General features: G+C 38.7%; 1 protein-coding gene and 1 long non-coding RNA gene across 2 annotated transcripts in view; one reads left to right on the top strand and one right to left on the bottom strand.

Moving 5' to 3' along the window:
- The first annotated feature begins 1,016 nt into the window (after window positions 1-1,016).
- LOC306978970 lies at window positions 1,017-1,838 on the top strand. Its single transcript, XR_013793932.1, has 3 exons — window positions 1,017-1,150; window positions 1,405-1,468; window positions 1,717-1,838. It is a non-coding gene; the product is annotated as an uncharacterized lncRNA (long non-coding RNA).
- Window positions 1,615-11,791, bottom strand: part of rgs9b (regulator of G protein signaling 9b) — a 37,542-nt gene continuing 27,365 nt past the window's right edge. Inside the window, exons 16-19 of the mRNA XM_079577723.1 lie at window positions 8,503-8,585; window positions 6,531-6,654; window positions 4,104-4,459; window positions 1,615-1,886 (exon numbers count right to left, since the gene is read on the bottom strand). Of these exons, the coding sequence (XP_079433849.1) occupies window positions 1,730-1,886; window positions 4,104-4,459; window positions 6,531-6,654; window positions 8,503-8,585 (720 nt within the window). The 3' untranslated portion in view covers window positions 1,615-1,729. The remainder of the gene's footprint in view (window positions 1,887-4,103; window positions 4,460-6,530; window positions 6,655-8,502; window positions 8,586-11,791) is intronic.

Genomic DNA, 11,791 nt, shown 5'->3' with positions numbered 1-11,791 from the left:
AGCTACAGTTTCCCCCAGGTGATGTTTTTGACCCTCAAAACCCCCTGTCCCCCCAAAAATTAAAGCAAAAAGTGACAAAAATTCAACAACAAAAATGACAAAAAAATGACAAAAATTCAACCAAAAAGTGACAAAAATTCAACAAAAAAATGACAAAAATTCAACAAAAAAGTGACAAAAATTCAACCACAAAGTGACAAAAATTCAACAAAAAAGTGACAAAAATTCAACCAAAAAGTGACAAAAATGTGACCAAAAAGTGACAAAAATTAAACAAAAAAATGACAAAAATTAAACAAAAATGTGACAAAAATTCAAGAAAAAAATTCAACAAAAAAGTGACAAAAATTCAACAAAAAAATGACAAAAAAGTGACGAAAACTCAACAAAAAAGTGACAAAAAAGTGACAAAAAAGTGACAAAAATTCAACCAAAAAATGACAAAAATTCAACAAAAAAATGACAAAAATTCAACCAAAAAATGACAAAAATTCTACCAAAAAATGACAAAAATTCAACCAAAAAATGACAAAAATTCAACCAAAAAATGACAAAAATTCAACCAAAAAGTGACAAAAATTCTATAAAAAAATGACAAAAATTCTATAAAAAAATGACAAAAATTCAACAAAAAGTGACAAAAATTCAACAAAAAAGTGACAAAAATTCAACAAAAAAGTGACAAAAAAGTGACAAAAACTCAACAAAAAAGTGACAAAAAAGTGACAAAAACTCAACAAAAAAAGTGACAAAAATTCAACAAAAAAATGACAAAAAAGTGACGAAAACTCAACAAAAAAGTGACAAAAAAGTGACAAAAAAGTGACAAAAATTCAACAACAAAAAAAGACAAAAATTCAACAAAAATGTGACAAAAAAATCAACAAAAAAAATGACAAAAAAATGACAACAATTCAACAAAAAAGTGACAAAAATTCAACCAAAAAGTGACAAAAATTCAACACAAAAATGACAAAAAATCAACGCTGTAGCTACAGTTTCCCCCAGGTGATGTTTTTGACCCTCCTCTGTCTCCGTAGTTTCCCGTGGGCGTGTACAGGTGATGTTTTTGACCCTCCTCTGTCTCCGTAGTTTCCCGTGGGCGTGTACAGGTGATGTTTTTGACCCTCCTCTGTCTCCGTAGTTTCCCGTGGGCGTGTACAGGTGATGTTTTTGACCCTCCTCTGTCTCCGTAGTTTCCCGTGGGCGTGTACAGGTGATGTTTTTGACCCTCCCCTGTCGCCGTAGTTTCCCGTGGGCGTGTACAGGTGATGTTTTTGACCCTCCTCTGTCTCCGTAGTTTCCCGTGGGCGTGTACAGGTGATGTTTTTGACCCTCCCCTGTCTCCGTAGTTTCCCGTGGGCGTGTACAGGTGATGTTTTTGACCCTCCCCTGTCTCCGTAGTTTCCCGTGGGCGTGTACAGGTGATGTTTTTGACCCTCCTCTGTCTCCGTAGTTTCCCGTGGGCGTGTACAGGTGATGTTTTTGACCCTCCCCTGTCTCCGTAGTTTCCCGTGGGCGTGTACAGGTGATGTTTTTGACCCTCCCCTGTCTCCGTAGTTTCCCGTGGGCGTGTACAGGTGATGTTTTTGACCCTCCCCTGTCGCCGTAGTTTCCCGTGGGCGTGTACAGGTGATGTTTTTGACCCTCCTCTGTCCCCGTAGTTTCCCGTGGGCGTGTACAGGTGATGTTTTTGACCCTCCTCTGTCCCCGTAGTCCGTCTCCGTGGTTACGAGGTCCCGGTCTGGCTGCTGAGGCTCTCCCAGGGGCAGATGATCTCTTTGGCCCCGGCGCCTCCAGGGGGCGCCCTCTCCTCCTCCTCGTCCTCGGACTCGATGGGGTAGATCCGGCACTCGGGCGGAATGTCCACTTTCATCTGGAAAAAGCTGGAAATAACAAACGGGTTAGTATTTATGAATGAGTCAGAGGGAAAGACCAGGGAGACACAGAGGGAAGTTTATAAACTTTAGCAAAATGTCAAAAACGTTTTCATTTTTATTGTAACATTTAAAAAACTAATAATAATAAAAATCACAACTTAAAAAAAAACTACTTCAAAATTTTCCTAAATAAATAAATAAATTAAATGAAAAAAAGTCACAACTTAAAAAAAAAGTACAAAAAAAATTCTAAACTTTTCTAACTACTTCAAAATGTTCCAAATATAATGTAAATAATAACAATGTAAATACTACTACTACTACTACTACTACTACTACTACTACTACTACTAATAATAATAATAATAATAATTCCAAATGTAAAAAAAAAAAAATAACAACCGGATAAAGCGGAAGAAAATGGATGGATGGAAAAAAACTAAAAAAAATTCTAAACTTTTCAAACTACTCCAAAATGTTCCAAATATAATGTAAATAATAATAATAATAATAATAATAATAATAATTCCAAATGTAAGAAAAAATAAATAAAAATAAAAATCACAACTTAAAAAAAAAACTACTCCAAAATTTTCCAAAAAAGTATAAATAAATTATAAATGAAAAAAAGTCACAACTAAAAAAAAGTACAAAAAAATTCTAAACTTTTCCAACTACTCCATTTTTATCAAAAAATGTAAAAAAAAAAAATAATAATAATAACTGCGCCATTGCGATTGCCTGCGGAATTGCGGGAAGCGAATGCAGAAATTGCATAAACTGTTCAAATTGCATAAATTGCTTAATTTGCATAATCTAATTTGCATAAACTGCAAAAAGTGGTAAAATGCATGAATGGGTTAATTTGCATAATTATGTAAATTGCATAAACTCTTTAAAATTCAAAAGTCCTAAATGGCATAAACTCTTAAGTTGCATAAACTGGTTAAATCCCATAAAGTGGTTACTTTGCATAAATTATTAATATTGCATAAACTTTTAAATTCCATAAACTGGTCAAACTGTTGAAATGGCCTCAGTGCTTGATTGGCAGAAGCACAAATGGCTGAAAGGCGGAGTTTCCCCATTGGCTGGATTCGCACATACACACTAATGCAAACATTTCAAACTCCCGTATAAAAAAACTGTAAAACTGCAGAAGCCAATTTTTTCTCAAAACCCACAAGTTGCAGAAGCTGAACCTGCACAATGTGCAGAAATTGCAGAAAATGCAGAAAAAGTGCAGAAAAGCATGGATTTGCAGCAGCCCCATTGTAAGTCAATGGGAAAAATCTCCGACATTTCGGCCGATTGCGGAAAAACCGTAAGTTGCAGAAGTCCCAAAAGTAACAGCACCTTCTCCTCAACATGCGGAACGTTCTGATGCATAACTTGCATAAATTGCACAAAGCATGAAGGTGCTGAAAGCTCTAGAAAATCGGGAAAAAGATGGAAGAGGAATAATAATAAAGAACATGAAAACCAATAATTGACTGCGGAAGAATTCCACAGTCAATCAATAATTCCAAATGTAAAATAAAAAAAATAAAAATATGACAACTTCCAAAAATAAGGAACTTTTTAAAAAAAACTTTTCCAACGACTCCAAAATTTTCCAAAAAAGTAACAAAAAATTATAAATGAAAAAAAGTCACAACTTAAAAAAAAGTACAAAAAAATTCTAAACGTTTCCAACTACTTCGACATGTTCCAAATATAATTTAAATAATAATAATAATAATAATAATATTAATAATTCCAAATGTTACAAAAATTAAATTAAATTGAAAAGCAAAAAAAATTCTAAACTTTTCAAACTACTCCACAATTTCCAAAAAATGTAAAAAAAATAAATCAATAATAATAATTCCAAATGTAAAATAAAAAATACAAAAATATCACAACTTCCAAAAAAAAGACTCCAAAATTTTCCAAAAATGTCAATAATAACAATAAAAATAATAAGAATTCCAAACGTAAAAAAAAGAACACAACTTCAAAAAAAAAGTTTTAAAAATTCAAAATTTTTCAAAAATGTGAAAAAAAAAACTAATAATAATAATTCCAAATGTAAAATAAAAACAATTAAAATATCACAACTTCCCAAAAAAAAGTTATTTAAAAAAAAAAACCTTTTCCAACTCCTCCAAAATGACTTTTCCACATGTTGTTGTTACTTCCTGGATAAATCTCCACATTGACCTTTGATAAAACTCCACTCACTTCCCGAAGCGCTTGGGCGGGGCCTGTCCCTGCCGCTCTCCGCTGATTGGCTGCACTCGGCCGCCGGCGCCCCCTGCTGTGGCGAGGGCGTTGTTGCATTTGGGCGACAGCGACGCGAAGACGCCGATGGGGCCGCAGCCGCGCCGCAGCAGCCGGCGCAGGGACACGCCCACTCGGGAGCGGGGCGGGGCCGGAGGGGGCGGGGCCGGGGCCGGGGGCGAGCCGTCCAGGGCCAGGCTGATGGGGGAGGGGCAGCCGGCGCTCAGGGCGGGCACGGGCAGCGACGGCGAGGAGGCGGAGTCCAGGAACCCGGAGTAAACGGCGAGATGAGGCACGGGCGTCGTGAAGCGGCACAACTGCGGGTCAGAAACACGAAGTTCAGCCCCGCCCACGCGGAGGTTTGGGTCCGATACCGATGTGAAGCCGATATTTAAGCCGATATTTATATCACACGTCTATATCACACTACAATGATGACAAACCTTCTGTTGGTCTGTAAATGCAGTAAATTAGAATAACTGCCTTGTATAAAATGTCTCTCAAAATGGCTGTAGTGAATGTCTTGAAATAGGCCTCTGTCTCTTTAAGAACCTCTTAACTCCCGCCTGAACCGAGAGCATTTTCTCCAGTTTGGCTTTACCCCAATCCAAAAGCTTCTGGAAAAAAGCTGTGAAAATAGCGACAGAACTGAGACGAAAACAATGATGGAAATGTGACAAAAATGTGACGAAAAAATGACAAAAAAATACAAAAAATTACAAAAAAATGATTAAAAAAATTACAATAATGTGACAAAAAAGTGACAAAAAAATGACAAAAAAAATACAAAAAATTACAAAAAAATGATTAAAAAAAATGACAATAATGTGATAAAAGAGTGACGAAAAAATTACAAAAATGTGACAAAAAATTGATAAAAATTTGACAAAAAATGATTTTAAGAAAATGGAAGAAAAAATGACAAAAAAATTGACAAAAAATTACAAAAAATTACAAAAAAAATTACAAAAAATTGACAAAAATTGGATACAAATTTGACAAAAAAATGACAAAAATACTACAAAAAATTGAAAAATGACAAAAATGTGACAAAAAAAATGAAAAATGACAGAAATTTGACCAAAAAGAATGACACAAAATTGACACAAAATGTGACAAAAATTTGATAAAAATTTGAAGATCCGCTAAGATAGTTTGAACCCAGGGCCCAGAATTTGGTGCTTACGCCCCTGGAGCTCACGGCCCAAAGGCCAGAGTGACGGTGGGGGGAAGGGGGTTAAATATATAATAATGTTCTTTAAGTGGGTCAAAACAATGTTCACAAACTTCTGTAAAAGATCTGTGAATAAACGGCTTCACATCTGGATAAAACAGCTGTTCCTGTGATTTAAAACCTCTTAACTCCCGCCTGAACCGAGAGCATTTTCTCCAGTTCAGCTTTACCCAAATCCTGTAGGCCAGTGTAACGCCTCATTTGAAAGCTAAGATCTACAAAACTAAATTGATCTTTTTCCTCACATTATCACATTTTTTTCCATCACTTTTTCGATTTTTTTTGTCCATTTTTTTGTCACTTTTTTGTCAAATTTTTCTCACTTTTTTGTCACATTTCTGTCGTTTTTTGTTAATTTTTCGTCACTTTTGTCACATTTTCATCATTGTTTTCGTCTCAGTTTTGTCGCTATTTTCACACCTTTTTTCCAGAAGCTTTTGGATTGGGGCAAAGCCAAACTGGAGAAAATGTGTCACAAATTTGTCAAATTTTTGTTGATTTTTTGTCATTTTTTGTCATTTTTTTGTCAAATTTTTGTCTTTTTTTTGTTGATTTTTTGTTGATTTTTTGTTGATTTTTTGTTGAATTTTTGTCATTTTTTTGCTGAATTTTTGTCATTTTTTTGTTGAATTTTTGTCTTTTTTTATTGAGTTTTAGTCACATTTTTGTCGCGTTTACATCCTTGTTTTCTTCTCATTTTTTGTGGCTATTTTGGTGCTTTTTTCCAGAAGCTTTTTGATTAGGGTAAAGCCAAACTGGAGAAAATGGGATCCGTTCAGGCCGGAGCTAAGAGGTTAATCCAAAGCCTTGTCGCTGCAGTGTCGCTCCTCGTCCACCAGGGGGCGCCCACATGTTTGTGCAGATACTCACCGGGATGAAGATGAAGACGATGGAGACACAGAGACACGAATGACGCTGCGCTTTTCAAACCTGCGTTGACAAGTTTCTCAAAGCGCGAATGACGGAGACGGAGACACACGAGGCGGAGCGGCGGCGTTTATTACTCACACTGAAATCAACACACATTAAACGCTAAGAACAGAAGCCGGCGACAGATTACAGATGTTCATGGATCACAAACATGTTCTACAAACTACGTTCAGCGTCTGACTCGTGGTCCGTCACTGCGGTTTGCGGCTGAGTTTGCTCATGACCTGCGTGATGTCGACCGGGGCGGCGGCGGCCATCTTGGCTCTACGCTCCGCCTCCAGCTGCCGCAGCACGATGGGGCTGAGCGACGGGCGGCGAGTGCGGGCGTTCTGCTCCAGCTGCGAGTCCCTGAGACACAGCGGGGGGGGAGACGTTTGTGAACACATCTGTCCAGGAAGTGGGAACCCAGGGTGCTGAGGGCGCCGCAGCAACCCCCTGGTGGAGAGTTTGTGAACTGCAGGTAATAGTAACCCCTTAACTCCCGCCTGAACCGAGAGCATTTTCTCCAGCTTTACCCCAAATCCAAAAGCTTCTGGAAAAAAGGTGTGAAAATAGCGACAAAACTGAGACGAAAACACGGATGAAAATGTGAAAAAAGTGAGAAAACATTGACGAAAAAGTGACAAAAAATGTACAAAAAATGAGAAAAATTGACACAAATTTGACAAAAAATTGAGAAAAAATGGACGAAAAATTGAGAAAAAATGGACGAAAAAGTGACAAGAATTTAGCAAAAAAATGCGAATAATTTGACGAATAAGTGACAAAAATGAAAAAAAAAAAATGACAAAAATTGACAAAAAAGTGAGAAAAGTTTGACAAAAAATGGAGGAAAAAAGGGACGAAAAAGTGACGAAAAAATTGCAAAAAGTGACAAAAAATTGACAAAAAATGAGAAAAATTGACACAAATTTGACAAAAAATGGAGGAAAAAAGGGACGAAAAAGTGATAAGAATTTGACAAAAAATGCGAAGAATTTGACCAAAAAGTGACAAAAAATTTGACAAAAAAGTGAGAAAAAAATTATAAAAAATGGAGGAAGAAAAGGACGAAAAATTAATTTGACGAATAAGTGACAATTTTTTTTTTTTAAATGACAAAAATGGACAAAAATTTGACAAAAAAGTGAGAAAAAATTTACAAAAAATTGAGAAAAAATGGACGAAAAAGTGACAAGAATTTAGCAAAAAAAATGAGAATAATTTGACGAATAAGTGACAAAAAAAAAAAAAAATAAAGACAAAAATTGACAAAAAATTGACAAAAAAGTGAGAAAAATTTGACGAAAAATTGAGAAAAAATGGACAAAAAAGTGATAAGAATTTGACAAAAAATACGAAGAATTTGACGAAAAAGTGACAAAAAATTTACAAAAAAGTGAGAAAAAAATGACAAAAAAATGGAGGAAGAAAAGGACGAAAAAGTGACAAGAATTTGACAAAAAAATGCTAATAATTTGACGAATAAGTGACAAAAATTAGAAAAATTGACAAAAATTTGACAAAAAAGTGAGAAAAATTTGACGAAAAATCGAGAAAAAATGGACGAAAAAGTGACAAGAATTTAGCAAAAAAATGAGAATAATTTGACGAATAAGTGACAATTTTTTTTTTTTAAATTACAAAAATGGACAAAAATGGACAAAAAATTGACAAAAATGTGAGAAAAATGTGAGAAAAATTGGACAAAAAATTGAGTAAAAATGGACAAAAAAGTGATAAGAATTTGACAAAAAATACGAAGAATTTGACGAAAAAGTGACAAAAAATTTACAAAAAATTAGAAAAAATTGAGAAAAAATGGAGGAAGAAAACGACGAAAAAGTGAGAAAAATTTGACGAAAAATTTAACGAAAAATTGAGAAAAAATGGACGAAAATTTGCCAAAAATGAGACGACTGCCCAACAAAAAAAGTGATGAAAAAAAATCCGCCTTGAGGAAAAAGATCCATTTAGTTTTGTAGGTCTTTCAAATGAGGCGTTACACTGGCCGACAGGATTTGGGTAAAGCTGAACTGGAGAAAATGCTCTCGGTTCAGGCGGGAGTTAAGAGGTTAATAAACAGGAAATATGCACAGGAAAAGTAAATTTTGTCCCTCAGCGCCCCCTAACTAAAACATCTTCCCACAGCTCTGCACATCTGTCCAGGAAGTCTAGGACATGACGGGGGAAATCCGTTTTCGTGGAGGAACTTACGTGAACTTGTGCTCCTCGGGGGTGACGGCCTTTTTCTGCGTCTCTTTGAAAACGGGAGACTTCAGGTATCGGCCGTACGAGTCCTGCCGGGAGAGACGTTTTCAAAGGTTTGTTGTGTGTTAAAGGAGTCGCCGCGTTTTAGCATCGTTAATATACATGAAGAACAGGAGGGGTCCTAATATGGAGCCCTGTGGCACACCTCTGTGGACATTAAAAACAGGGAACAGATACACGCTCCCCACGGCCGACTTCTGCACGGTTTTAGCTGAAAAACACGACGAGTATTCCAGAGAAACAGCTGTGCAGGCGCTCTCCGTGAAGGAAGAGTTTTTACACTTTTTACATCGAAGTCACTTCAACATTAGCACCGCAACAACATGAGAAAAAGACGAGGAAATGTGAACCTCTGACCCGCTCACGTGAGTTACTGGAACAGAGCGGGGCCTAAAAACACATGCATTATCTCAGTATTTCTGATCAAATAAACACAACAGCCCCGCGATTAAAGCGCTATGAACGAGTGAAGTTTTACATTGATGAAATGAGCCGCGCTGCCACACGAGGCACAAATGCATAAATGAGCCAGTGCAGGATTATATTCCAGCATTGTACATAATAATTCATTAGTATGATGTCAACAAGAAGAAAATACTAGGAATGAAGCAGTAGTAGTAATATTATTCTTTTTTTTCTTCTTTTTTTTTAATAAGATGTGGCACAGATGAGCAGAGTCAGACCTGCTCATGATGGAACTGTAAAAACCAGAGCTTTAGAAAAAAGTGGAGACTCAAACCCAAAGTAAAACTCATTATTTGATTTATATTTATACACTTGTATATTGCTTGGTAGAGTTAATACATTTTGGGCAGAACTGTGAACTGTTACATTGAGTTCTTGTCACAAAATAAAGTGCAAATATATATACATAATTATTGGTGTCATTATCGGTTACTGGTGTCAGGACATGCGGAATTATCGGAAATCGGTTATCGGTTAAAATTGGCATTATCGTGCATCACTAATTAAAAACATAGAATTTTTCATATTTCCCTGTGGTGCGTTCACTGACCTTCTTCATGAGCCTGTAGATGTATCTGTGGTGCGTTCACTGACCTTCTTCATGAGCCTGTAGATGTTTCTGTGGTGCGTTCACTGACCCCCCGTGGTGCGTTCACTGACCTTCTTCATGAGCCTGTAGATGTTTCTGTGGTGCGTTCACTGACCTTCTTCATGAGCCTGTAGATGTATCTGTGGTGCGTTCACTGACCTTCTTCATGAGCCTGTAGATGTTTCTGTGGTGCGTTCACTGACCCCCCGTGGTGCGTTCACTGACCTTCTTCATGAGCCTGTAGATGTTTCCGTGGTGCGTTCACTGACCCCCCGTGGTGCGTTCACTGACCTTCTTCATGAGCCTGTAGATGTTTCTGTGGTGCGTTCACTGACCTTCTTCATGAGCCTGTAGATGTGTCTGTGGTGCGTTCACTGACCTTCTTCATGAGCCTGTAGATGTTTCTGTGGTGCGTTCACTGACCTTCTTCATGAGCCTGTAGATGTATCTGTGGTGCGTTCACTGACCTTCTTCATGAGCCTGTAGATGTATCTGTGGTGCGTTCACTGACCTTCTTCATGAGCCTGTAGATGTATCTGTGGTGCGTTCACTGACCTCCTTCATGAGCCTGTAGATGTTTCTGTGGTGCGTTCACTGACCTTCTTCATGAGCCTGTAGATGTGTCTGTGGTGCGTTCACTGACCTTCTTCATGAGCCTGTAGATGTATCTGTGGTGCGTTCACTGACCTCCTTCATGAGCCTGTAGATGTTTCTGTGGTGCGTTCACTGACCTTCTTCATGAGCCTGTAGATGTGTCTGTGGTGCGTTCACTGACCTTCTTCATGAGCCTGTAGATGTATCTGTGGTGCGTTCACTGACCTTCTTCATGAGCCTGTAGATGTATCTGTGGTGCGTTCACTGACCTCCTTCATGAGCCTGTAGATGTTTCTGTGGTGCGTTCACTGACCTTCTTCATGAGCCTGTAGATGTTTCTGTGGTGCGTTCACTGACCTTCTTCATGAGCCTGTAGATGTGTCTGTGGTGCGTTCACTGACCTTCTTCATGAGCCTGTAGATGTGTCTGTGGTGCGTTCACTGACCTTCTTCATGAGCCTGTAGATGTTTCTGTGGTGCGTTCACTGACCTTCTTCATGAGCCTGTAGATGTTTCTGTGGTGCGTTCACTGACCTTCTTCATGAGCCTGTAGATGTTTCTGTGGTGCGTTCACTGACCTTCTTCATGAGCCTGTAGATGTGTCTGTGGTGCGTTCACTGACCTTCTTCATGAGCCTGTAGATGTTTCTGTGGTGCGTTCACTGACCTTCTTCATGAGCCTGTAGATGTTTCTGTGGTGCGTTCACTGACCTCTCGTGGTGCGTTCACTGACCTTCTTCATGAGCCTGTAGATGTATCTGTGGTGCGTTCACTGACCTCTCGTGGTGCGTTCACTGACCTTCTTCATGAGCCTGTAGATGTATCTGTGGTGCGTTCACTGACCTTCTTCATGAGCCTGTAGATGTATCTGTGGTGCGTTCACTGACCTTCTTCATGAGCCTGTAGATGTTTCTGTGGTGCGTTCACTGACCTTCTTCATGAGCCTGTAGATGTTTCTGTGGTGCGTTCACTGACCTCTCGTGGTGCGTTCACTGACCTTCTTCATGAGCCTGTAGATGTATCTGTGGTGCGTTCACTGACCCCCCGTGGTGCGTTCACTGACCTTCTTCATGAGCCTGTAGATGTATCCGTGGTGCGTTCACTGACCTTCTTCATGAGCCTGTAGATGTATCTGTGGTGCGTTCACTGACCTTCTTCATGAGCCTGTAGATGTGTCTGTGGTGCGTTCACTGACCTTCTTCATGAGCCTGTAGATGTGTCTGTGGTGCGTTCACTGACCTTCTTCATGAGCCTGTAGATGTTTCTGTGGTGCGTTCACTGACCTTCTTCATGAGCCTGTAGATGTTTCTGTGGTGCGTTCACTGACCTTCTTCATGAGCCTGTAGATGTATCTGTGGTGCGTTCACTGACCTTCTTCATGAGCCTGTAGATGTTTCCGTGGTGCGTTCACTGACCTTCTTCATGAGCCTGTAGATGTATCTGTGGTGCGTTCACTGACCCCCCGTGGTGCGTTCACTGACCTTCTTCATGAGCCTGTAGATGTTTCTGTGGTGCGTTCACTGACCTCTCGTGGTGCGTTCACTGACCTTCTTCATGAGCCTGTAGATGTATCTGTGGTGCGTTCACTG

This window comes from Gobius niger (assembly GCF_951799975.1).
Source record: "Gobius niger genome assembly, chromosome: 19".
NCBI lineage: Eukaryota > Metazoa > Chordata > Actinopteri > Gobiiformes > Gobiidae > Gobius > Gobius niger.
Note: the sequence above shows the minus strand (reverse complement) of the source record. Positions and strands in the feature narration are given on the sequence as shown.